Here is a 27,245-nt window from a genome sequence, read left to right as displayed (position 1 = left end):
TCATCATAATGCTCCGACCTCATATCTGTGTGTTGATATCTCAGACGGCATCTCAAAAGTCATGATATGTGAGGAAATTCTTCATTATGCTTCAACAACAATACGAATCGGATAATCTAGGATCAAAGTGCCACGTAGAAATGAACATGAATCAAACATACGTCAATCAGATTTCACAATTTCACAAAATATCCCACGAGAAGGGATTAAACGCTCCTTTCTTTAGTACTCGGTGCTATCGCGGTCGTCACTTTAAGATGGACCCGATTTTCTTCATATTTGTTCGGATTTGATATTCAAACTATTTGGCTCTCGGCCATTTTGTCCATCATACCAATCACGGTCAGTAATCGTCTATTTTCCTAAATTCCAAAAAAAAACCCCAATGCTGTACAAGCAATACCCTACTCTGTGTACAGCAATACCTTACTCTGTCGTGACTAGTAGTCGTGACCACTGACAATGTTCTGACTAGCGGGACGGGGAGCTATGGCTAATCTTGAACACTTTGACTAGGTCCTCTATTTTCTTCACTCCACCTAATACCGAACATTCTTTTGGTAACATTCTCCATCTTAAAGAAAAATCTTGTAATGTCTTGAGACCTCTTTGACTAGCTTCCCCAATTTGGGGGCTAGAGTCATTTTTCCAATCTCTATCTGGTCCGCATGACAAAATGATGGGAATGTGGGCTAAATCATGGAGGCATCACCTCGGGGCCCCCTAATAAGATATTTTGACGGAGTCGTACTCCACTCACATCTGTTGCCATTTCCGATTGTTTGTTTTTATATAAATCCATCTTCATCCCCATATCCCCCTCTCTCCATTCTCCGCGTCTTTAACTCTTCAACTTCTCATTCTATCTGGGGCTATACGATTGTGCCTTTGAGAAAAAGTTGTTGATCAATACTTTTAACTTCCCTCTACAAAAAGAAGTTGAAAGAATCGCAATCATGGGGTTGTTCAATAAGAAGAAGGAGACTACAGAGTCAGCGGTTATCTCTGACAAAAACCTCAGCAGTGCAGAGGGAACACCAGCCGCCCACACACCAGCCGATACTCCTCGTGTCGCTAGATCCTTGAATGGTTCTGCACCAGAACATCATGATATCTCACCTGAAGAAGCACTCGATGACCTTCCAGCTACTAAATTGGCCATTACTCTTGGTGCTATCGCATCCATCGGTGGTTTCATGTTTGGTTATGAATCTGGTCAAATTTCAGGTTTGTCTTCACTCCAATATAGTATCGAAGTGATAAAATTCTAACAAAGTCTCAAGGTTTCGTACAAATGTCCGATTTCTTAGCTCGATTCGGTGAAAATGGTGAACTTTCTGCTGTCCGTCAAGGAACCATTGTCGCTATTCTCTGTGCCGGTACTCTCGTTGGATGTCTTGGATCTTCTTACCTCTGCGATAAAATCGGTCGTCGTTACACCATCTCCAGTTCCGCATTCTTTTATATTATTGGTGTTATTATCGAAATTACTTCTACTACTCACTGGGTTCAATTCGCTATGGGAAGATTCACTGCTGGTTTGGGTATTGGTGCTTTGAGTACTAGTGTTCCCATGTACCAATCTGAGTCTGTGCCTAAGAATATTCGTGGTGCCGTCGTTTCCAGTTATCAATTGTTGATTACTCTCGGTATCTGGACTGCTTATATGGTAAGTCAAATCTCTTTAAAAAGAAATCAAATCTCTTTAAAAAGAAATCAAATCTCTTTAAAAAGAAATCAAATCCCTTCAAAAAGAAATGACAACCTACTAACATAAAATAGATCAATTACGGAACTCACTCTACCTATACCAACAGTGCTCAATGGCGTATTCCTAATGGTCTTTCCGCACTCTGGGCTATTACCCTCGGTACCGCTGTCCTCTTCATGCCTGAATCCCCTCGTTTCGCATACCGTATTGGACGTGAAGATGAAGCTCGTAAAAACATGGCTCTCCTTAATGGTGTCGACCCTTACTCCCCACTTATCGATGCCGAAATTCTCGAAATCGAAACTAAGCTCGCAGCCGAGAGAGAAGGTGGTGATCACCCATGGTACGAAATTTTCACTGGACCAAGAATGTTGTACCGTACACTTCTCGGAATGGTTCTTCAAGCTGGTCAACAATTGACTGGTGCCAACTTCTTCTTTTACTATGGTACTACCATTTTCAAGTCTGGTGGTATCTCCGATTCTTATGTTACATCTATCATTCTTGGTTCTGTCAACGTCGTTGCTACCATTGGTGGTCTCTGGATTGTTAAGAATTGTGGTCGTAGAAAGGCTCTTATGGTTGGTGCTGCAGAGATGTTCGTTTGTATGTTGATCTACTCCTTCGTTGGTCACTTCAAGATTCAAGGACAAGCCGATGCTAAAGCTCCTGGTGCCGTTCTCATCTGTTTCACCTGTATCTACATTGTTGGATTCGCTACCACTTGGGGACCATTGGTTTGGGCTATTGTCGGAGAATTATACCCAGCCCGTTACAGAGCTTCCTGTATGGCTCTCGCTACCGCATCCAATTGGCTCTTCAACTTCCTCATCTCTTTCTTCACCACTTTCATCACCAACGATATCGATTATTACTATGGTCTCGTTTTCGCTGGTTCTCTCTTTGCTCTCTTCTGGATTGTATTCTTCTTTGTCATTGAGACCAAGGATCGTTCTTTGGAGGAAATTGATACCATGTACGTTCTTCACGTTAACCCATTGACATCCGCTAGCTGGGACCCCAAGTCTCTTGGTGCTGAAGGTGTCAATGGTGTTGATACTGATCGTATGTTCTTGACCAAGGGTGGAAAGGATATTAAGAAGAGTGAAATGGCTGGACGACCAATGTTGGAACACGATGAGAGAATGTTCCCAGAGACTGCTCCTGGAGGAGCTGCTGCTCATGAAAACAAACCTGAGATTATGAATGCTTAAGTATTTACTTAGCTTCATACTAGGAATGATTAAATAGGGGAAGGGTGAATGAGTATATGTCAATATGATATGAATAAAAGGGGATAAGAGCAGTGGATGATAAATGAGTGGATTTAAGTAATGCATGCATATATTGGCGTTTGGGAAGCAGCATCGTCTGTACGGGTATTATATATGATAATGTCGTTGAGCGAGATGTATATAGTTAATCATTGGAGGAAATTATGTTTATGAGCATATTAAGGAAATAAATTTTCATGAACCTCATTTGATATTATTACTTTGTATTGTGTTAGTTTAATCAATTCTTGTATTTACTTTTATATCTTGAGAATGTAATTTGTATCCAAAATAGACATCCACATAATCATATTAGCATCATCTCAAATTATATGATAATTGTACAGATTTATGAGATAATTCTACTCAATTACATCAATTACATCCAATCTCATTCAATCTCATTCAATCTCATTCAATCTCATCCAATCTCATCCAATTCCACCCAATTCCATCCAATTAAACCTCATTTCATCCAATTCCATCCAATTCCATCCAATTAAACCTCATTTCCTCATTTTCTTCTTCCTCATCTTCTTTTCTCAAAAAGTACAATTTCCATCAATCCTCTCCCCACTTACAAATTGTGTCTTTACATCCCCCTCTGCAAATAAAAGCATACTATCCTGCTCACTATTATAAATAGGCCAAGTTATCTCATTTGTCGATGGTGCTTTCTGTGGATCATTTGCGAATGAAAGCCATAGTGCTTGCATTGTGTTCGCAACTTCATATTCATACGGAGTGGAATTACCACGGTATAAAAAGTGAGTGTCGAATAGGAGAGGGAGTTCGGCTGAGTTTGTTAGTGGGTGAGGAAATAGAAATGATGAAATGAAATAAAACGGGAAGAAATAACATACAGCTATGATAAGCACCCATCCAAGGTAGAGGGGAAATATTGGTAAAGTTACCAGTGTATTGGTAGCGGTATGTTGTTAAGCCTACATTTTCTCGAGCTCTTTATATCGATTATATGTTAGAATTTTGTTTGTAGGTAATACCAAAAGCAGTAGTAACTTACCTAACTTCTTGTGCAACAGGACAAGCGATTATACTTTGAGTTGTTGCATACAATACTGCCTCACCAGGACCATCTTCAGAGAAAGATACAAAGCCGGCTCCTTCATTTGAATTGGATCCTATGATTACTGGCTGTACAATAAATGTTGATTAGCTTTATTTCCTCAAATTCCACAACTAGACAATAACAAAGATAACAAAAGGGAAGACCCTACCAATTTGGCCACAAGTCCTCTCTCAGCTCTATCCGCAGGATTGGAGAATGCGGTAACATTATCCGGAAAAGGTGTAAATGCAAGTTTGGGAGTCGCGCCACTGCTCACATACGCACTCAAAGCATTTTCAATTGCATTAGCTGAAACATTTCTCATACATCCAATTTCTGCTTCTGGTGCAAGATCTTTACATCCGACCAATCCAGCGAGAGAAGTGAAATTTGTTTGAGGAGCATCCGTACTACCGAGAAGATATGCGGAGCCAGAATCGATGATAAGACCTTTTACTATAGGATCATTGGGGTATGCATAACCGTAACTATCTACAGATGCACCACCAGCAGATTGACCCCAGAGAGTCATTCGATCAGGATCTCCATTGAATGAGGCAATATTTTCGTGAACCCATTCGACACTGAAAATTGTTAGTCACTGAATAATGCACGTGGAATAATGCGAGGAGAGATAAATGACATACGCTTTCCTCTGATCAAGTAAACCAGGGTTTCGATCCTCCGTAATAGCCTTTGCATTTGGAAATCCGAAAACATTTACACGGTAACTTTTGGTTACAGTTAGTATATAAATCGCGAAATGAGGAGTGTGAATATCTCACTTCATCACAACCACAATATGGGATTGAGTTTTTTGAACCCATTGATCTGGAATCTTGTATAATGAATCTTGTCCACCACTTGTAAATCCACCTCCGGGTATATAAACAAACACGGGAAGACTCTGATTTGTCGGGGTAGCAGGAGTCCAAATACTTAAATATAAACAATCCTCACTTTGTCCTCCATTTATTAAAAATTGAGGTACAGCATTTGTATATATGGTCGAACTATTACTGGAAAGTTGCATGCACGAAGGAGGGAGTGTTGTAGCGTTAATTGAGGATCCTTTACTTTTCGTTTGTGGTGCTGCAAATCGCAAGTTTCCGATAGGGGGTTCAGCATATGGTACTCCTAGAAATTGACGAACTTGTGGTGTAGTTTGGTTTATGAAGCCGTGAAGTTCACCGCTGGTCGTTTGGACTATTAGGCCATTTTTATTGGGAGTGGGAGAACATAAAGTGGGAAGAATTAAGGAGGAATAGGCGAGAAGAAGTGATGGTGAAAACATATTGAATTGTCAAAAGACTCGAAACTTATGAAACGAAACTTCTTCTGACTACCTAGGTAGTTAAAGGTAAAAGCTTCGAACATCTCTTCAATTTATACTCGTAGTGATTCGTAGTGATATTAAAGTTCAGATGAATGGGGGTCGCCCGTAAATAAACCGATACTAGACAAACTCTTTCTAATTGATCATCCATGCTGGCGGTATAAACATAGTATTAGTATCGGATAAGGACATCTCCATTTCATTTAAAAGCTTTGGCAAATACAGGGAATAATGTCTCGAGAATGTCATTATATTCTGACAAGATCATCGAGAATGTCACTCCCCCGCATCCCCGCAATGCGGGGCACACGTCTTAATGTCGGTGACCCGGGGTACATATAGTACCCGGTAGAGAACTTTCCCGGGTCTTGTTATAGAGTTACATGTGTGAGAATTACTCGAGTAGAATACGTGGTTGGTTGAAAAGGAATGAGAATGAGAAATGAATTTATATGCGTTGAAGGAATTGTCAGTGATCTCTAATGTTTGGAAGTAGGTCGAAGGCCAACTTTCCTCATGAATTAGATTTCGGCCGAAGTGTCAACACCTTGAAAATCCATAGGTACCTAATGAAACTTCTCTTGGCAAACCTTAGAATACTTAAAGTTACCTAAGTACAACTTGATTGTCAAAAGTAATTTAATTTTGAAGCATGAATATGAAAATACATCATTTTGATTATTCAAAATATAATGTCCATCCTAAATAAATAGTCGTCTCATCCGCCTTTCTTCAGTGAAGAGTTGGATGCAATTGTAGTCAAATAATCCTCATATAATATATTAAATCACAGGGATAGATGAGTAGTTTTACATTTAGGTGGAGAGTAATTGGTCTCTTTGATCTCATCCCAAGTCATATTGTTAAATAATGTCTCCAATTTTCCACACTCATGGCGCCCGTCATTCACATAATCAGCACATTTTCCCCTTTTAACGACAACGAGTACCTGTCGATAGAAAGCCTAATTCAGGCAGTGATGGTAATCTTTTGGAATTCCTATCCACGTTGATCTGACTTTTGGGTCCTTGATCTTCCTGGACTGGCAATCCAATAATAAGTGTAACAACCACAAAGAAAGTATCGTACTGACGAAATGAAATAAAAAATTGGATAACATAAAAGGTTTGACATCATAAATTTGACGGCAAGTTCTTAGAAGCGAGTTATTTTTATTGTAAGAATCAAATCCTACATACACAATGTGACCTTCTAAACAGTATTTAAAGATCTTTGTACGAAGCTCCAAAGGTATTCTAAAGAGACCCTGGTGACCTAGCGTTAGAGTGTAGAGGGAGCCATGAACCTGCATTTTGAAGTGGTCGAGTCGAGTATGGATGTGATTGATGACACAAATGTAACTTGATTGTTGAAATTGAAAGTCAACATTTAGAGGACTGATCCAGTGAGTTAAAAGAAAAAGACAATGACCCTTTAGATACCTCGAAAATGATTGATTCAAGGTAGAAATATAACATCAATGATATTAATAAAGTATCCCATTGTACGAGGTCACTCAGCCTTATGTATATTCATGACAGGAGACCCTCAATGCGTTCAAAGTCACACCGTAATGAAAGAATTCATAGTGTGTCAGGAACTACCATCATTCTAATCATAGAATCAAAACTTCGAAATTCACCAGCCTCAATCGATTTAGCTTGTTAGCATTACCTACCACGAGCCTACCTCGAGCCTACCTAGTGATCACACTGTTAGTGTTCAAGACTACTTCAAAATGAGGGCGATCGGCGGAGGCCTCTAGCTCTATTGTGGAAAATGTGTCAAAAAATACTGACCCCTCAAATCAAACTTCAAAAAGTAGTAAATCAATGTCAATAGTTTGAGACCGTACAAAATATCATCTAAATCCGTGTCATCTAGAGCCGTGTCATCTAGAGCCGTGGTGGTATTACGATGTGGTAACTGATGAAATGACATACAAAAACCACATACAAATTTCGCGAATGGTAACGTTGATGTCTAAGGTTAATCACGTGATACAATCTTCACATCTACAGTATCTCGAGTATGAAGTTTCACACATGCGAAAAGCCATGTAGGATTATGGCCAAGTCGACAGTACCAAGTAATCAAAAATCCGACCTCCCTTCACATATTCTTTATCAAAATTCAAGCAAAACTGTCACTTTAATTGATATCCCACGATCAATCGAAGATGCTCAATTACTATCCACCGAACAATACACTACTAGTCCGAAGACTGCGAAGAGGTTGATATCTTGTAAACCAATAGATACGCCCTATCCATCACTTGAACCCAAATCTGCAAAAGCTCTTAGGAATGCTCCAGGAAAAAGTATTGAAGAATTGATGTTGGAGCGTTATGTTCAACTTGCGCTTGATGAGATGATGGAGGATGAGAGATGGGAAGGGAAAGTTTGTTTAGAGAGGATTTGGGGAGAGAATGGTGTGTTTATTGAATTTTGTCTTTATAATCTTCTGTCTCTATTTATTCATTTTAATTTAGGATGATTGTAGAATTGTATAAATTTTAGATTCGTTTGGAAATTTACTAACATTCTCAAAATTTAGAGGAATCTAAAAGGAAAAGAAAATCAGCTCCAGAAGAAGCAGAGAAATCTCAGCAAAGCGTCATCAAGGTTGAAAATGTCTACAAGCTTCCAAAACGCGTTGAGATTGATGGGGTTTCGGGGATAATGCCACCTAAATCTACAATGATACATGGCAATATACTTGAAAGGAACCTTTCTTCCAATATAGAAATACATGAAGATTTTCCAAAATTCCATGTAATAATTGCCGATCCACCTTGGCCTAATCGATCTGCTTTACGAAAAGATTCTTATGATATTGCTTCGGGATTTGGAGGAATAGAGAGTTTATTGAGATCGTAAGTTTCTGGTTCCTTGTTCTTCTCTCGAAGCTCTCCCTCGGCTTTGACATTACTCTGATTTTATTTTATCTTGTTTGATTACGTTTTGGATGGGCATTTATATCTTAAATCAGAGCTCCAATGTAGCTCCAATTTAGCTCCAATGTATATCCGAATCTATAAATGACACCTCTTTTATAGTCTCAAGCTAATTCTTCTCACCAAATACAGCCTACCATGTCATCAGGTAGAACACAATGGCTACGTTGGAATATGGATAACTAATAAACCCGCTTTCCGCTCAATGCTCTTAGACGAAGGAGGGTTGTTCGATCATTGGGGTCTTGAATTAATTGAAGAATGGATTTGGCTTAAAGTTACATCAAATAGTGAACCGATGTGTGAGATTTCAGGAACTTGGAGGAAACCATGGGAGATTTTACTTGTGGGACGGAAGAAGGAGGAGAGAGTGTGTGTTGATGTAGGAGACTCTGGATTCAAGAAGTCTGTTGGGAATGAGGAATTGAATATTAAGAAAGAATATGAAATCGAAGGATCATATCAACCTTCATCTTCACCCTCACGAGCCTCACCAACTCCAACTCCATCTCAATCTGAAAACTCAAACTTCTCCATAAAACGAAGGATTATAATTGGAGTTCCTGATTTACACTCACGAAAACCTAATCTGAGGTTTCTTTTTGGTCAACTACTAGGGTTGCAAGAATATAGGGGGTTGGAAATCTTCGCGAGGAATCTTACGGCTGGGTGGTGGGGGTGGGGAAATGAAGTTTTGAAATTTCAAGATGATGGGGCTTGGGTTGAGGAAGGCTGTAATGATGTTGTTGATGAAGTAGTTGATGAGGTATTGAAAGTGAAGAATGGACCGGATAAGGAGGATGAGAAGAGTGACGAGGTGTGAAGGGAGAAGGATATCAATTGTAGAATTTGGAAATACGTTCGGGCTGATATTGGCGGGAAACTATGTGAATGATGTTAATTTGTCAAAGTACAATTGGATGATTTGAGGGGCAGCCGAGAAGGTTATAATCAGCTACAACACCACCAACTACCTAGTAGTTCTTCCAATTTTTTTTATAGTATATCAGTCCAATGACTTGACATAGCTGCGAGTGGAAACCATGGAAATTTGTGTGGTTAAAACCCTGAACGAAAAGTGCCAAAACTAGGTTGGTGTATAGATTTTTATTCTTCATGTTCATATACCCCATTCAATGAATTATTCATACAATGTATCTCGCAATATACATGCTCTTCCAAAGTTTAATGGTTACACTTCCTCAAATCATCATCTATTCCCTTCGTCCAATACGAGGAACCTTCACATCCGTCTCAACCTCAACTTCCTCTCCTACATTCATCCAAGTATCTCTCGTAGGTGCCCATTTCTCTTTTCCTTGCAAAATCTTCCTTGCTTGATCCGCAATCGATAGACGTTCTTTGCTAGGCTTTTGTTTGGCATCTGGATATTGGCCTGCTTGTAGTTCTTGTTCGTATTCTTGACGTTGCTTGACTCCTTCTTGATCCCAACTATAAGTACCGTATGATTAGCCTTTGTGCTTGTGCATTCCAATTTCCATTATAAGATTATCTTCCCAACATTCATTCCCTCGACTTTCCCCACTACACCAATCACTTCCCCGCCAAAGATATAGAAATCCTTCGAAATCGAAAATAAAACATACTCGGAAAAGTCCTTAGGTTCTTCAGGCCATACAAATGGTCTATCCATCTCCACCATCATCTTCTTGATACTCCTCGGCCTAAACCATTTCCTAGGTGTTGGTACTTTCGCTCCTGGTTTTCCTTCCCTCAATTTTTGCGCTTGGATATAACTTCGTACTCCTCGAACCTCTATTCCATATGCATTCCATAAATAATCTCTTAAATCTAATTTGTTCAAATTGAGGGGTACGATAAAAGAAGCGAATGAGGGTGGTAGATTTGGTGTGCGGAGAAGAGTTATGGTGAAATTGGGACTGTGGTAAGAAGAAGAGTTAGTTTCCAGATGGTAAGAAGGGGATGGTGAGGGAAAATCTTACAGAAATACTTCTTTGCGACCCATTTTGGGCGCTCGAGCGACGGCTGCAAGTGGTGCTGCCATGGTTGATATGGAATTGGGATTTGAAGCTATTTGATTGAAATCACCAGTATCAGATAAAATTAAGCGCGGGAAATATTATCGGGATTCATTTGACGCGATAAGCACAATTACCCGCGAGTATCTTTCTCTTGGGGTTACCAGTGCGAAGCTTAGTCATGATTTTGTTAAGATGTGCACACCCACCACTCATATCTCGACTTGGATCACGGATCCATACTTCCTTAGTAAAGCTTGCCCGGCTTCTAGATTTTCCAACATCCGAACGATTATTCTCATACATCATCGTCATCCATCCCATCATTACCTACCTAGTATCTACCCTAGGTATCTCATGGCAAATCACCAATCATATGACTTTCATTGATTTTCACAATTCCTTCCCGCATTAACCACAGTTTTCCGCAATGACTTTCCTATAAAAGCATCCACCGCGAAAAGCGAGCTTCGCAAACCTTTACTCCGATGAGTTTCTTCGGAATTATATCATTGCGATGGAGTTAATACCACGGATATAAGTGAGAACCTCTTTCTTCCCAGTCGTGAAGTGTGAATTTGATAAGCATTTATAACAATGGCCCCGTCGGCTCCACTACCTACCTAGTAATAAACAGTCTAGTGGAGGGGTAGATTTGGTCATTCCAGATCTATGTGTGTCTGCGTAATTTTTTATAAGTATCGATTGTTGCTGTTGTGTTTTTGATCGATAATCTTGTTGATTTCTTTTACCCTTTTACATTCAAACCTGAATACCAATCTACCTTTTTACATCCAAACCTAAATACCAATCTACCTTCCAAACCTCAATACATATAAAAATGGCTTCAAACCCACCTCAAAGATGTTGTACTCTAGGTGTTAAGCACGAGTAAGTTTTATTCTCTCAATGAGCTCTTGATGGGGTTCGGATCTGTGAATGTGAATGTGAAGCTTACGGAAATATTATCTTAGGGGTACACCAACTGGATCAACTATCAAGATTGCTGATACCATTGAGACCTATATTGCTGAGCCTAAAGAAAAGGTTCACAAGGATACTGCCATTCTTTACCTTCCAGATGTTATCGGTATCTGTATGTATTTCCTTCATTATATTCACAAGATTCAGGATTCAAGCAACTAATCTGAATTCCTTCAACCAGGGCAAAACTCCCAATTGATGGCTGATCAATATGCCGCTAACGGTTACTACACCATCATCCCCGATCTCTTTAATGGCGACCCAATGTCTCTTAATCGTCCCGAAGGTTTCGACTTCATGCAATGGTTAACCAAAGGTTCTGATGGAAACAACCCACATACATTCCCACATGTTGATCCTATTGTTCAAAAGTCCATTGACTTCTTGAAGTCTAAGGGATATACCAAGATTGGAGCTGTCGGATACTGTTTTGGTGCTAAATATGTCGCTCGATTTATGGCTGAAGGAAAGGGTATTGATGTGGGATATGTTGCTCATCCTTCGTACGTTTTTCATTTCATTTCCTTCTTTCCCCTTTTTCCAATCCCCGAAAATACTCTAGTTTCAACCCCAACACAACCCCAACCCTTGAGTAACAAACTAACAAACTCTCAAGTTTCGTCGATGAAGATGAACTCCGCGCAATCAAGGGACCCTTCTCCATCGCAGCCGCTGAAACCGATGAAATTTTCCCATCCGAAAAACGTCACAAATCAGAAGAGATCCTCAAGGAAATCGGTGCTACTTATCAAATCAATTTGTACAGTCAAACTGTCCATGGTTTCTCGGTTAGATGTGATTTGAGTAAGAAGGTGGAGAAATATGCCAAGGAACAAGCTTTTATCCAGGCTGTGACTTGGTTTGATGAGCATTTGATTTAAAGAAAGCAAGAATGAGATTGAGGATGAAGTTGTGAGAGGAAGAGGGTACAAGAGGGTTCAAGAGTGAAAGAAGTAACGGGGAGGGAAAATCTTCAGAGAAGGTTGTACGCGAGTTTCTGAAGAAGAAGGGCGTATGAAAACGCGAATAAATGAATTTTAATGAATTTTAAACCATGGTACGAAAGATTAATCTGGAAGTGAATTATTTATATGCGAGTAAACCTGAATATCGATACTATATATAACAGCAATGATGGATGAGAATAGGAACTGAGCGAAATCCAATTCGAGGTTAATCATGGGAGGAAATGGTAATCTGTAAGTACTTCTTACAGAGCCCAAATAAAGAGGTCGAGAATACACTAGATCATGTCCAATTATCGCATTCACGGTGTTCAATATATATCTAGTAGACCACCAATATCGATATTAGCTAGTGTTTGTGCCAAGACGGGACGGGGAATTCCCATACTAGGTACCTACAGTCTATCCCATTCCCTTTCCCATTATCCACACCTTTTACTTCTTTCCCAGCCATAACACCTGCTAAGTACCGATATCATCGACTATCCCATCTATTCTTTGACTGGTTTGCTTCTCGTTATGCAATTTGATATATGAGGGGGATTGATGATGTGTTTTGAATTTTACTGTATTGGTTATGAACGGATGGATGGATGGATGGATTATCATGCTTTACGGTGGTACTGTTTGAATTGACCTGGAGGTTATGGGCGGGTAAACTCTTCGAGAGCGGGTTTGGAGGAAAGGTAAGGGGTGGAGTGGATTGTGATGGGCAAAGATGGGAAAAGTTTATGTGTGGGAGGATGGGGTGAGGTAGGAATTGTTTGGAGGGGGTGAGTAGGTGTTGATTGGAAAGGTGTTAATTGGAAAAGTACTGAGAGCGTGTGATATATGAATTGCGATTATCGAGGACGACTTAGTTCATCAGGATAGGATGGAGCGAGGATAGTTAGATCATCCATGAATAGTTTTATGAGTGATTTGATATACAGATTCAGAACAGAAGAGGTTTAGTAGATGTGAATCATGTATTATGTCGTTGCAAGGAACAATGAAGCTCGGTAATTGAGGGGTAAAGAGGCGAGTATACTCAAAGAGAGTTGAGTAGTGTGTGGGGGATTTAGTCGTAGGGGTGAGACAATCGATTTATAGAGGATGAAACTTGCATTGACACCTCATTAGACTAATTCTGGAGGTATAAATGCTCATGGTGATCGAGATTCTTTGGATGAGGGCGAATAACCTTTCAGGGGAAGAAAGAGTGAAGGGGGTAAGGCAGTCTGACATTGTGGTATCTATGGTTTTCAGTCTTTTTGAGGTTGGCATGATAGTTGGAAATTAGAGGAAATTTTGTGTTATATGATGTAACGAAAGGTTAAAAAATAGTGGTTAAGTTCGTAGTGGAAAATGTATATCGTATCTAACTTTTTCACACCCTTCTACACCCCTCCTACGATACACCCCTCCTACCTATCACATTTCCAGATGTTCACTTACTAACCTTCCCTCTTCCCTTCTATGACGTTTAACAAACTTCCCATCAGCTGATTCGGCGATAAGAATAATGTTGCCGTCTTTCGCTTCTCCTTCTTATCAGAACAAATGAATCAATTTTCCCCATATAAAGTTCCAAGAAAAAAGAAAATAAATGGACAAGGATGAAAGCTCCTGCAAGGCGGAGGTGAACCCTTGTGAATCATGTACTTGAGGGACATTTTCTTTCCAACGTCAGCAACAAAGATTGACCAAATTCCGCACCACTTTTTCCCAACATGAATACTTGCAGATGATCTACGATACCTTGTTGCATGCCGAAATTTATTTCTAGATTTCTTTCAATGAGATTATTCCCCATGTGCCAAGCGAGGAAGTGGTAGACGGTGCCTTTTTTTCGATGATATGATATGATAAGGAATTGAAACACACAGATTGATTGATTGATTGATTGATTGATTGATCGGACGGATTCGAAAAACAATAGAGATATAGGATCAAGACCCCGCATCTTAGAAGAGCTTAGAGGCATGACACAAAAGCTTGGTAAAGCATTCAAGAGGAGCATTATTTGCTAGAGCTATCAATGAAGAAGACAAGATGTCTTCCGGGTATGGTGTTCCCATGTTCGTTGTGATATGTCTTCAACTAACAATATCTAATACAGTTCACTCAAGGACCTGACGAAAGCGATCAAAACATCAGTAACAACTTCTACCCGATTACCACTTCCAGACGACCTTGTGCGAATTATCCATACCTACCTAGAGAAAAATCCTACCCACGATGAATCTGATGCCACCAAAATTCAGGAGGAATTACTCTCCATTTATGAAAAGGATATCTGCGACCATCCTACCCGCTATGCCCCCTTTCTATCCATCTTGCGAAAACTGCGAACCTCGATAAAGGGTGGTGGTAGAATGCTACAATGGTGGGATAAATTATGTATACCAGTATTGAGTCATCTTGGAGAAGAGAAGGGATTGGCGTTGGAAGCTAGGAATACTTTACTGGACATCCTTATTTACGACGAAGATGATGAACATGTAGAGGATGCCATTACTACTTCGGATACTGTGGCAGAGAATTTAATTGCTATTTGGTTGGCCAAGTGTAATAGTGTCGCTACAAACCTTGATGAGAATTCAAAGTTCATTGAGAGTCAATTAAGGAGTATACTCATATCATTTGGAAGGAAGAGACCAAAGGTATGTAGACTATATAATTCAGGAATGGGGGTGGAATTCTAACGACTTACAGAACTTCTTGACTGCCATCAACCAATTCTTCGTCAAGAAAGACAGTCGAATTCTTGCCCTCTCATTACTTTGCGAATTCATTCGACATCAACCCCCTCATTTACATCAACTCCTTCAAACTCCCCTCTTCGAGAATCTCCTACGATGTTTACAAATAGATACTTCGACTCGAGTGGTATCGTTGGCTATGACAGCTTTGATTATGTTCCTACCTCATATTCCAAGCTCTCTCTCCAAGCATCTCCCTGCGCTTTTCAATATCTACAGTAGAATGCTTTTTTGGGATAGGGAACGAAAGTATGAGGATAATTCGGCATCTGACGATCAAGATGACAGAAGTACTCACAGTACAAGCTCATGGACTAAACTCTCTTACTTGCTGGATTCGGAAGATGTATCAGTTCCGGAATTGTTACACTATTACACATTTCTTTACGGCCTCTATCCGATGAATTTTATGAGTTACATTCGAAAACCTCAAAAATTCCTAAGGCATCAAGGATTTCCAGGAGCCAATGAATTCGCAGTTGAACCTATGGAAATAAGACAACGATCGGAACCTTTCAGACGACTCCATCTTTTACATCCAAATTTCTTCACAATGACTATTGATCAGGAATTATCAGATACTAATCGATGGATGAAGAGTGAAGCATCGGATGTGGTGACTGAATGTATGGCATTATACATACCAGGATATGCTCAACAAGCTCCACTATCAAGATCACAATTACCAAATCTACACATTGATACTAATGCCGACATTCCAGATCAACCATTGACAGAACATAATGCATTCACACCTGCTCAATCTCGACATGCGAGTTGGAGATATGCTGGACCACCTACTATTGCGTCACCAGAAGGACTACGAAATTCTGTACTGAGAAGGGCATCATTCACAAGTCAATCAATGCCTTCAATTGCGGACTCCCCTATTTTGAGACCGGAAAGACGATTAGATAGTCCTACATTACCTCCAGTCATGGCTACATCACCTTCACATACTCACTTACAAGATATGTTGGATTCACAACGAGCTGGTTCAATCAGAGGTGGTATCTATCAAACTCTGACGAACGATAGCGTACAATCACTTGCGTTGAGTCATCATGCTCAAGATAATACTTCTCACGTTGATTCATACTTACAATCACTCACCCGTGCACACGCCCTTCGTTCACCATCTTTGAGACCGCGTTCACCATCTTTGAGACCTGGGACAAATGATTCTACGAAAGTTGCATACTTACAGAGAGATATTATGTTATTGAAGAATGACTTGAATTTTGAACGCTATCTCAAACAGCAACATCTTACTCACATTGGACAACTTCGTCGAAAGGCTATTCGTGAAGCAAGAGTCGAAGCCGAAACTCAGAACTTGATCAATTCCAACAAAATTCTGAGAGCCAAATTGGAAGATGCCAAGAAAGCCATGGTACAAATGAAGAAAGAATTTGACAAGAGTCGAAATCATTCTAGGAAATGGGAATCTGATTTGACGGCTAAACTGAGATTATTGAAGGAGGAACAAAAGAAGTGGATCGTGGAGGGTGATCAATTAAAACGTGAATTATCTGCATCAAAGATTGATATACACAATCTAAGGCAATTGGTCGTTCAAGCTGAGTATAAGGTTTCTCATGCTACGCAAGAAATTCAAGTGGTGAAATCAAATAAGGAAGAATTGGAGCGATTACGCATCGAGGCCGAAAAGCTCACTACGAAATTACGAAGATATGAAGCTCTAGAAGTTGAAATGGATCAAGCGAAACAGGATGAAGAACAAGCTTACAATACAATCGAAATCCTCAATATGAAGTTAAAGGCCAAGGATGCGGAAATCCAACAATTGATTGTCAAATGTCAAAAGGAAGTTCAAGAAGCACAAAATGCCAATCAAATTGGTTTTAAACAACTCGATCCTGCAAAACAAAAGATCATTGATGAGGCATTGGCTGGGTCGCGAAGACGCATGGATGATATGAAGAAAGCTCATTCTAATCTTTTGAAACGATATACCAAGTTACAACAAGATCACCTGGAAGCACTTACAGCGCAAGATAGAGTATCTGATTTACCTATGAGTATTGATGGATCCCCTGGGCCACATATTCCTCCAAGAGATCACCGTCGATTAACTCATAGCTATTCAGATTCGACAAGACCGGGAAGTCTTGTACCTAAAGCAACTTTTCCACTCACAGGCACATCAAGTTTTATTGCTCGGCCTAGGATAGATTCTCACAGTCCAACATCAGGCCACGCATTTAGGTCAACACCAACAAGTACACCTACAAGTCCTGATTTTTACGGAGGTAGATTTTCTCATTCAAGTAACTTTGGCCCAGCGCCAAGTTCGTCGCATTCGGATGGGACAATGAGTCGAGATGGCAACAATAGTGATAGGGATTCTTTGGAAGTTCAGGCCAAGCCAAAGGTTAAGCCGCAAAGTGAAATGAGGGGTTATGGTCGTGGTAAGTACACTTTTATCTCCAGTCTAGTAAATCGTACATTAAATTCAAAGTTGAAGAAAAATGATACTTTCTCTCTTGTGTTTTTCTGACTCTTTATAATTATTATCTAACATTCAAATAGGAGGAGTTGGAAATATCGGAGCGGTGAAGAAGGATAATGGTAAAGATAAAGATAAAGGGAGGAAGGAAGGAAGTGGGAGTGGTGCGGAAGAGAGTCCAAAGAGTAGTCCAAAGGAAAAGAAAAAAGGGAGTGGATTGAGAGGGTTGAGAGCATTTGTATAAAGTAAAAAGTTATTGAGTTGATTGGATTGATGGATGAATCAAGTGCATATGGGAAGGAAAGGAAGCGAATCTTAAAAAAATGGTGATTGGGTGGGATGGAAATAGGAATGGGGATGGGGAGTTGGAAAAACGTATATAATTTGTGCGATTGCTGGTCTACTTTGTTTTTTATGGGATGGTCGATGATGATTGATTATTTGCTTCATCTATCATCTTCATTGGAGGTGTTCGGTATGAAAATGGTATGGGAATGGGAAAAGGGATGGGTGGTTTACATTGATGAAAAAGTTTGAGGGTGTATATGAATATTTGAATTTGCAAATACCACTCTTCTTCTGAATTTTTAACTCATCTCTGGAGTTCGTTCACTAGTTCTCCTGATGTATTTTCATATGAAAATGCTGTTAATTGATAATTGACTGATTATTGATTGACCGTTATGAATTTTATAGAGACTTCTAGCTAGACGTTTAGATATCATGCTCTTTTCTGATATCTGGGGAAATATTAACGAATCAACTCTCAGCTGATCACGCTGACAAAGTTAAGCCGATGAATACCGTAGACCCGAGGTTTGATATTGAGATTTTGGTCTTTATGTTAGGTAGGTGGAAAAAGACTTACGGAATAATTCGGTTTTAAAAAATGAGAACCGTTGTTTACCAGAGAGAAAATATATATGTATATATATGTACATATACATATGAATTGAAGATTTCTGTTTGGTTTGAATTTTGTGAATTTTGAAGCAATATTTCAAACCTTTAAAGATCAGGTGTATTTGATAATGGCAAAATAAACATCCATATGTGATCCATTTCTGCGAGGGGAAGATTACCGAGTACCGACCGATTGTACGGCGCTAGTATGACGTTTGCGGGTGAAGGGTGCAGTTAGAAGAGAAACAGAAAACCGAGACGATACATATACACACATGCGATTTGATTAAAGGTATCTTTTCAAAACATTACGAATAATTCGATCTCTTAAGATCTTGTGGATAACTGGATAACTGGATAACTGGCAAATTTACAAATGGTATCTTGAAAGAAACTTTGCTCCGTGGAATGAGAGAAATTATCACGGTACATTGATTGATAAGAGAGGAATAAGAATCAAACAAATGGGAATGATATGACCAAGGATGCCTCATCGAGCTCAACAAATATATTTACAGAACAGAACGGATCACGAGAGACAAACGACAACAATACAGTCGAAACAATGGCCAGCGCAGTCGCTGATGAAAGGAGGAAATCCGCGCCAGCTATCTGTCCCACGGATGATGATACGGTAGTATTGGGAAATAAGCAGTCGAGGATGGGGCAGAAGGAGAGGCATGGAGAGGAGGGGAAGTTAAAGTCCGCGGGCAAGGAGATTAGAAATAAACAAAGTTGGGATTATATTTGGAGAACGGGGTTGGCGGGGGGCTTGGCTGGTAGTGCAGTATGTATTCTCTTTTCAATCTCTCGCGGACTCTATCTGCGGATTCTACTGGAAAAAATATCTAGAGCATCAAGAACGATGTAGCTAACAATATTCACCCCAGGCAAAAACCGTAGTCGCCCCCCTCGACCGAGTAAAAATCCTCTTTCAAGCCAGCAATCCTCAATTCGCCAAATACACCGGCTCCTGGTTTGGTTACATCACAGCCATGCGAGACATTCACAGCGATGAGGGACTGCGTGGACTCTTTCGCGGACATTCTGCGACTATTCTCCGTATATTTCCATACGCTGCGATTAAATTTCTAGCATATGAACAAATCCGCGCAGCGATAATACCGAGACATGAGTACGAAACCCCATTTAGAAGATTGATCAGCGGTAGTTTGGCGGGAGTAACAAGTGTATTTTTCACTTATCCCTTGGAGGTTATGAGGGTTAGATTAGCGTTCGAGACCAAAGGACGGAGCGCGGGGTTGGGAGAAATTTGTAGGAGAATATATCATGAAGTTCCGCCACAGCCTAAATTATCTACAACCACTGGGGTAGGAGGTCTAGTTGCCGGAGCAGAAAATGCGGTGCAGAGTATCGTTCCTAAAAGTGGATTGGCAAATTTTTATAGAGGATTTTCGGCGACGATATTGGGAATGTTGCCGTATGCTGGAATGTCATTTTTAACGCATGATACCGCGGGAGATTTATTAAGACACAAGAGTATAAAACAGTACACGACACTTCCCAAACCAGCACATTATGCGGAGAATAAACCAGCACCGCTTAGATCGTGGGCGGAATTATTTGCGGGTGGTGTAGCGGGATTGGTGTCTCAAACGAGCGCGTATCCTTTGGAAGTGATAAGGAGGAGAATGCAGGTTGGAGGAACTGTAGGAGATGGGAGAAGGCTACATATTGGGGAGACGGCGAGGATGATTGTTAGGGAGAGGGGATGGAGAGGTTTCTTTGTGGGGTTGACGATTGGCTATGTTAAGGTTGTGCCGATGGTTGCGGTGAGCTTTTATGTTTATGAGAGGGGGAAGGGATGGTTGGGTATTTAGAGTGAGGAGTTTAGATTGGAAGAGATGGTTAGAGATGATGGTTAGAGATGGGAAGAGAAGGGAAGAGAAAGGAAGAGATGGGAAGAGACGGGAAGAGAAGGGAAGAGACGGGAAGAGAAGGGAAGAGCGCTTGATAGATTTTGGTGTGGTGTGGTGTTGTGTTTCGTGACATTGATATTGATATTGTATGTATGTTTGTATGGATGGATTTTCATTGGGAAGTCGGTAAGATGGACATTATTGGGATATTGATCCGGTGGGAAGGACATATTGATATTAAAATTCGAAGCTTTAGAATTAGAAATGGGAGTTATGTATCATCTAGGTTGATTCTGATATCAGCTGTTATCGTTTTTCATTTAAGCATTCATGGATAGAGATGTGAAATTTCTAAGAAATTTCTAATACGGTTACAGTAGACCAAGCGGATCTTCTTTTTTCATTCTTCATCCTCATCATATCTTTCCATCTTATCTCATCTCACAATGAAGAATCGGATTGAGAATCTTGATGCTAGTACGACGATGATATAGTACAAAGGCGAAGTCGTGCATCGTCTTGATTTTTTCAGCTGAGGGATTACTTGTATATTTTGTGTGTATAGTTTGTGCATGGATATGTAGAAGTGTGGTGTTTTTTTTTCTTGATTTGAAGGGAGCGGGTGGATGCATGGGGTTTGTGGATTTGTGAGATAGAGAGATAGGGAGTTGGAATTTGAGGGTGGAGGCCATTGTTAGTCTAATCGTCGCTTTTTGACAAGCGTAAAGAGACGAGGAAACCTCAATGTCGGTGGAGGCTGGAGATCGGGATTTGGAGAGATTGAGGTTGAGGTTGGAAGGAAGAGAGGGGTTGGTGGGTACGGAAGGGGAAAGATGGATATGAAGTGGGACTTGGGACCGTACAGCATCGATTTTTCTACAAACAAATGTCCTTTTCTGTAGAGTAAACGGTTTGGTATCGGCGAGTCGGTATTTATTTTATCGATTGTACTCTCAATCTCAAGACTTTATTTTATGCATGGGAACATACCTTTTAAAATCTGTTGTACTTGTATTTTGTACCTGCTTGTATCTGCTTGTACTCGTGTTTGTGTAACTACATTGCTCTCGTCTCATCTTATCTATTCAGATGCGCTACATTCTTGTCATATTCTATCTTATAACAAATGCTTCCATTTAGCATTTTCTCTCATCAAATCCAATTTTATCTCGAGGTCCTCATCCTTTTCAAGTCACCTAAGCGAGAGGTAGGATTTGATATAATTCATTGAGTTTTAACAAATCAATTATTCTACCCTATAGACCTTTCATTCCAAACGAACCACAACCAGCCAAGACAAATGCTCGGCCGAATCTTCTATCCTGCTCTTCCCGCTCCTCCTCCCAATCTCACTCACTCACCCCTTTCACTCCCATCAAAAATGAAAATTTTAACTCCAAGTCAAATAGCAACACTTCTCCTTCTCCTCTCAACTATCTCTTCTCTCTTACTCAACTCTACATTTCTCCCTCTCATCGGACGATACATTTGTAGCACTTATACACCTTCTTCTTCTCCTCTTCCTTTGTCTTCCTCGGATGTATTTTTATTGTCAGATGAACTGTGTAAATCCTCACCAGTACAATCACGGATAGCGGAGATAAATGGGATATTTCAATTTTTGAGCTATGTTCCGGGGATTTTTTTAACGGGATCTTGGGGTTGGATTGCAAGGAGATGGGGGATGAGGAGGGGGGTTGTAGGGTTGGTTGCTGGGAGTGGGGTGTTGGGGGGAGTGTGGTGGGGTGTTGTTTGTGAGTTTTCTTTTCGTCTATTGCTAAGTACTTGGATTTGGGAGAATTAAATTTGGGAGAATTTGATTTGGGAGAATCAAATTTGGGAGAATTAAATTTGAGGAGAATTAAATTTGAGGAGAATTAAATTTGAGGAGAATTAAATTTGAGGAGAATTATAAGCTGTGTCTTTAGAGTTTGGAATTTGTGAAGATGCTAATATTTGATGAGGGAATAGGTTGGAATTCTGATACGTGGGATCTTAGATGGATTTATCTCATACCAATTTTTGATTTGATAGGTGGTGGAAAAGTGGTTATGGTTAGTTTATTGTATGCTTATATTGGTGAGGAAGCAGATGCTGAGGGTGGAAATGAGGGTTTGTATGTTTCTCTTTTTATCTCTAGTGACTTTGTACCTGGATTTACCACATTATATTTTTCCTTGCATTTCCCATGTGTCTCTTTACATTGGAACATTTTCTTATATCAAAATGCTGATCATGAATAATCTAGATCCTCTACCTTGTATCGTCTCGTGGCTCTACAACTTTTCAGTAGTTTCAAAGCTCTTTCGTTCGCAGGCTTTCTCTTGAAGTATGAATATGGTGTTTGGATTATCTGTGCGTTTGCGGTTGGATTCCGAGTTCTTTCCATTGGAATTGCGATGCTTTTACCTTCAGGTAAATTCGTTGAGTCAAATACCAACATACCAAATTTAGAAAGGGATACAGGTATGGAATGGGGAAGTTATAGAGATTCCATCGATGAAGAAAACGAGCAAGACAACGATTCAGAAACCATACCAACTTCAACAAATCACAACACCTCATCCGTATCATCAACTATGTATATAAATACTTTTCCATCGCATCCGATACCAAAATTTCGCATTAATCCACAAACTTCATTCTTATCTCTTGTTTTCCTCATTACTTTCTCGCTAAAGATTCATATTCTTTACCCTCAATTCACTAGTCTTTCTCAAAATCTTCCATACAATGTTACTACAACCATTTACAGTTTTTGTTTATTGGGTTCTAGTATCCTACTAATTTTTCTCCCACAAATCGTAAAATTCATGAATCGGAGGAGAAAATTACGAGTCTTGTTTATTCGCAGCGAAGAAGAAAGAGAAGGAATCGAATGTAATGAGGAAAATGATTTCCTGGTTCTAAAATGGAGTTTGCTGGCTAATATTATGAGTTTAATACTCTTGGCACTTCCGACAACAAGAGGCACAGCATTATGGTTGGCTATGGGGGGAAGTGTAGCGGGGAGTCCGGTACAAGTTGCTTTGCTTGCTTGGGGGAGTGGATTAGTTTCTGATTCGAGCTCAGGAGATTCTGATAATTTTGAGGAAGAGAATAATGTGAGAGAAGGGAGATATATAACTACAGCTCAGAATGTCTTGCAAGATTTGGAATTGGAAGTGGGTGGAATCAATTACAAAGAAAAAGGAAGTGGAAGATCAGAGATAGAAAAATTCTATGTGAGAATGGGAATATTGGAACAAGTAGGCGCTTGTTTGGGGACAGGGGTATGGAGTTTAGGATTTGCGAAGGGGATGGGTGGAAATGATGGATTTGTGGATTTCTCACGGTGGGATTTAAAGGGATGGATGGATGAGAAAGGTGGATTTCTCACGGTGGGATTTAAAGGGATGGATGGATGAGAAAGGTGGATTTGTTTTGGCAGCAGGATTGTTGAGATTGGGATTGCTGGTCGCTGTGAGATTGGAAAGGAGAATTGGGGGTGAGAGTCGAGATGGAAGTATTGCACTTTGGTAAAAGTGGAAGGTGCAAGGCAGTGACTTATGTGTAACGAAGTTTGATGACCATGGATCGGTAGTAGTTTTGTGTCATACGAGAGATGATTCTTATGATTACGATTGAATGATATATGCGATGATTTAATGGATGTGGTTCCGGTTTAAAAGATCATCGGAGTGCATTATGGATGACTATTGAATTGATTCAATGTGGCATAACACAAAAAGTACCTTGGTATGTTGTTCGAATCCTGCTTTCTGGAAAATACGTTGACGAACTTAAACCCTTGTGACAGTCTATCAAAGAGGAAGGAAGTGACATGACTTGTTATTATCAACTTTTTACATATTACTTATAGCTCAACTTCATGACCACTAAAATTACACTCATTACACTCACGATACCTCAAATCAACATCATCAATCAAGTAATTTGGACAACTCAATATCATCAAGTAGTTTTACATATTACCACATTATACATCCTTTCATCATGACTTTCAATCCGAACTCAGACGACCTTGATATTTATGATACCTCGGATATCTTGTTTCAATCAATTGAAAAGGTGGATCTTGATGATCCAAAAGAAAAGGTCTTTGAAATGCAACTGGAATTTGAAGATTCAACAACAGGATCATCAGTATCTTCAGATTCAGAACTTGAGGAATTCCCGATAAGAACAATGGTATCCCAGAATACGGATCCTGAGTGTTCTTCGAAAGCAGTAAAAGCAGTACTGATATTGCCAGACACGAGGGATATCAATACTGGGGTTTCTCTGAATCTGACTTCCCAAATAATCTCAAGACCATCAGGTGCAAGAATGATTAACAACAGATTGACCTTTACGAAACTAGGTATGGAAACTTGCATTCTCGTTCATTTTTGCAAGAAAAAAAATAAAGAAAGAAAAAGCTGACAACAAATCAGAGAACAAATCAGAAGTGATGAATGCACTTGCCATTAAACTTGGCCTTTCTCCCGCTCTCAAGTTTTATGATGTCTGTTCATTTACTGGAACGGATTCAATGAAGAACATACCTCGTCCAGTCTATGCTCTCCTATTTTCCATACCATTCACGTCTACCTGGGAATTAATTACACGTGCAAAGGAATTGGCAAAACCACCTTATAAAGGGAGTGGACCTGATCAGCCTGTGATTTGGTTCAAACAAGTAATTGCTGATGCTTGTGGCTCTATGGGTCTCTTACATTGCCTTTTAAATGGACAGGCTCATAGATATATTCTTCCTGATACCATATTATCAAGACTCTATGAACGATCTATTCCCTTAGGACCTGATGACCGAGCAACGATGTTATATAACGACCAAAATTACGAAGATGCTCACCAGGCCATTGCTATTTTAGCCGATAAAGCATCATCAACAGAGAAAGTTGAGAAGTCGAAACGTCATTTTGTGGCTTTTGTAAGGGGGGAAGATGGGTCATTATGGGAAATGGATGGAAGTAGAGGGGGTCCTATTCGTAGGGAACCAAGATTGAAAGAGCATGAAGATCTTTTGACTGATGATATATTGAGATTTTGTATGGGAGGATTTGTTGATACTGATAGTGATGAGGATACTATGTGTAGTTGCATTGCTCTTGCTAAAGATCCAACTGAGGCTGTAACTTTGCCTTTGAATTCTCTTAGTCGAGGTCATTTGATGAATGAAAGAGGCGAAGGTGTACAACCACGTACCTTTTGGGATCCAGCTTGGTATGGAACTGATTATTGGCCCTGATGATGAATTGGTTATGAGGTGGAGGTATTGTAATGATCAATAGCGATGAAAAGTAGTTTACAAACTAGCGTCTAATATTATTAATTCAGACAAGAATTATAGCAAGTTTAAGAATTTCTGACACATTTTTGACAGTTCAAGAGAAGTATTCAAATATGTATCCAAATATGTATTCAAATATGTAACGTTATTCAAATAAGTATCTAGTATATCCAAATAAGTCCCACCATCCAAATAAGATCCAAATTTGAAACTTCTTGGAACTGCAACTAACCGTTTTCGGATATACAAAATTAATCTGATCAGATCTTCATGATCAATTCTTAGAATACAATTGATCTATTTACTTCGCCGGGCAGGAAAATCACTACTGGGATCTTATAGGGTTAAGACTCAGTTCCGCTTAAACAATCAATACAATCTATCGTATATCACTAGATGTTGACGGGGCTGTAAACTAGACTGAATCTCATACTTCGGAAGGATCAATAAACTAGGTCAATATGGAACTACTTGTACGGTTAAAAACATGCTTATTAAATTATAATTAGCAAAGTCTACCTTTCATGCTGTGAACGCCACAACGCCACAACACCACACACAACCACTACCGAGGTCTTACATCCCCGCGTTTTCTAGGATCTTTCCCCATGGTCAAAAAATACCAAGAAAGAACAAGACAAGTGTAAATAAAATCATTCGGACTTATACTCGGTGGTAATACACGATCAAATGATTGTGAACTACTAGATGAAGATATCAGCCGATATAAAAAAGGGTCCGGTAATTTGGTTCACGAGGGTAAACAACGCATAATTCAAAGATCGATACTACGCTGCTGACACTCTTTGAAACGAAATCTTCAACACTCATTTGACAATTCAATAGGTAATCTGTAATTTCTGCAGATCTCACTTAGTGTTCAAGTTACTTCTGTCAGATTGTCGAGTGGCTGAGGCTCAGATCTTTGTGTCCCAAGTGGTCATAAATTTTCCGTAGCAATACCCCTTAATTAAAAAGAGTATACACGGGAACCTTGAAACGATCAACATTGAACTACAAACATTGTGGCTTTTGATGTTGGCGTAAATGATAAGATATAATAAGTCTTCTCATAACTTTCATTCGTGGGGATAGTGTTCTCATGTTCTGGTCACTCATATGTATTACTGCCTGCCTTCTGCCTTCCGTCTCTCCTCCAGCACAAGTTTCATGGATTCGGATATTGCAAGTCAAATTGGAAAGTAGAATTCAGCGAATGAATATTGAATTATTCAGGTCGAGGCGTGCCAAGAATTGAGATGATCAAATACTCCGGATTAGAGCATCTAATAGTCCGGAAGGTAGATTGAACGCAAGTTCTTGATATTCAAAAAGAAATAAAATGTTTACAATGTTCAGTATTTTTCCATCAACTCAGAACTATTTGTGACTCAGAACTATTTGTGCAAAAAGAAAGTAACATCTCAGTCGAGGTAGAATCTAATACCCCGAACTATCTAAATCGTTTCACTGAAATGAGAAATTGGAAGTTTCTCAATTGTCAGACTCAAATCCGGACTATTGGGACACTACCCCGGATTTTCGCACATGGTTTTGATATCAGAAGATACCTACTTTGATTACGTTGCAATCCTTCGCTGTGTTTCTCTTGTAACTCTGATGAGCAAGGAAGCATGTTACACTCACAAGACGGAAA

The 27,245-nt window shown here is 39.7% G+C and overlaps 9 protein-coding genes across 9 annotated transcripts; 7 read left to right on the top strand and 2 right to left on the bottom strand.

Moving 5' to 3' along the window:
* Positions 1-956: 956 nt before the first annotated feature.
* EAE98_011439 (uncharacterized protein) lies at positions 957-2,925 on the top strand (the record flags this gene model as incomplete). Its single annotated transcript, XM_038959061.1, has 3 exons — positions 957-1,227; positions 1,284-1,669; positions 1,783-2,925. 3 exons carry the CDS (start codon positions 957-959, stop codon positions 2,923-2,925), a joined length of 1,800 nt encoding a protein of 599 aa, XP_038804574.1.
* Positions 2,926-3,390: 465 nt separating this feature from the next.
* EAE98_011438 (uncharacterized protein) lies at positions 3,391-5,373 on the bottom strand. Its single transcript, XM_038959060.1, has 6 exons — positions 4,840-5,373; positions 4,702-4,785; positions 4,224-4,638; positions 4,010-4,140; positions 3,849-3,946; positions 3,391-3,781 (listed from the first exon to the last, which is right to left on the bottom strand). The coding sequence occupies exons 1-6, from the start codon at positions 5,346-5,348 to the stop codon at positions 3,528-3,530; spliced, it is 1,491 nt and encodes a 496-aa protein (XP_038804573.1). The 5' UTR covers positions 5,349-5,373; the 3' UTR covers positions 3,391-3,527.
* Positions 5,374-7,457: 2,084 nt separating this feature from the next.
* Positions 7,458-9,169, top strand: EAE98_011437 (uncharacterized protein; the record flags this gene model as incomplete). Its single annotated transcript, XM_038959059.1, has 3 exons — positions 7,458-7,821; positions 7,947-8,265; positions 8,479-9,169. 3 exons carry the CDS (start codon positions 7,458-7,460, stop codon positions 9,167-9,169), a joined length of 1,374 nt encoding a protein of 457 aa, XP_038804572.1.
* Positions 9,170-9,560: 391 nt separating this feature from the next.
* Positions 9,561-10,372, bottom strand: EAE98_011436 (uncharacterized protein; the record flags this gene model as incomplete). The annotated part of the gene is made up of 3 exons (XM_038959058.1): positions 9,561-9,798; positions 9,954-10,247; positions 10,311-10,372. 3 exons carry the CDS (start codon positions 10,370-10,372, stop codon positions 9,561-9,563), a joined length of 594 nt encoding a protein of 197 aa, XP_038804571.1.
* Positions 10,373-10,624: 252 nt separating this feature from the next.
* EAE98_011435 (uncharacterized protein) lies at positions 10,625-12,405 on the top strand. The gene is made up of 4 exons (XM_038959057.1): positions 10,625-11,237; positions 11,321-11,442; positions 11,512-11,833; positions 11,947-12,405. Exons 1-4 carry the CDS (start codon positions 11,188-11,190, stop codon positions 12,209-12,211), a joined length of 759 nt encoding a protein of 252 aa, XP_038804570.1. The 5' UTR covers positions 10,625-11,187; the 3' UTR covers positions 12,212-12,405.
* Positions 12,406-14,329: 1,924 nt separating this feature from the next.
* Positions 14,330-17,753, top strand: EAE98_011434 (uncharacterized protein; the record flags this gene model as incomplete). The annotated part of the gene is made up of 4 exons (XM_038959056.1): positions 14,330-14,340; positions 14,397-14,940; positions 14,993-17,471; positions 17,593-17,753. The coding sequence occupies 4 exons, from the start codon at positions 14,330-14,332 to the stop codon at positions 17,751-17,753; spliced, it is 3,195 nt and encodes a 1,064-aa protein (XP_038804569.1).
* A 1,134-nt stretch (positions 17,754-18,887) lies between these two features.
* Positions 18,888-20,253, top strand: EAE98_011433 (uncharacterized protein; the record flags this gene model as incomplete). The annotated part of the gene is made up of 2 exons (XM_038959055.1): positions 18,888-19,199; positions 19,303-20,253. 2 exons carry the CDS (start codon positions 18,888-18,890, stop codon positions 20,251-20,253), a joined length of 1,263 nt encoding a protein of 420 aa, XP_038804568.1.
* Positions 20,254-21,592: 1,339 nt separating this feature from the next.
* Positions 21,593-23,814, top strand: EAE98_011432 (uncharacterized protein; the record flags this gene model as incomplete). Its single annotated transcript, XM_038959054.1, is given in 4 exon segments — positions 21,593-22,046; positions 22,264-22,408; positions 22,541-23,672; positions 23,686-23,814. 4 exon segments carry the CDS (start codon positions 21,593-21,595, stop codon positions 23,812-23,814), a joined length of 1,860 nt encoding a protein of 619 aa, XP_038804567.1.
* Positions 23,815-24,288: 474 nt separating this feature from the next.
* EAE98_011431 (uncharacterized protein) lies at positions 24,289-25,546 on the top strand (the record flags this gene model as incomplete). The annotated part of the gene is made up of 2 exons (XM_038959053.1): positions 24,289-24,655; positions 24,729-25,546. The coding sequence occupies 2 exons, from the start codon at positions 24,289-24,291 to the stop codon at positions 25,544-25,546; spliced, it is 1,185 nt and encodes a 394-aa protein (XP_038804566.1).
* Positions 25,547-27,245: the final 1,699 nt, after the last annotated feature.

The sequence above is a fragment of the Botrytis deweyae genome (assembly GCF_014898535.1).
Source record: "Botrytis deweyae strain B1 chromosome Unknown BDEW_048, whole genome shotgun sequence".
NCBI lineage: Eukaryota > Fungi > Ascomycota > Leotiomycetes > Helotiales > Sclerotiniaceae > Botrytis > Botrytis deweyae.
This window is presented reverse-complemented; position numbering and strand designations above follow the sequence as displayed.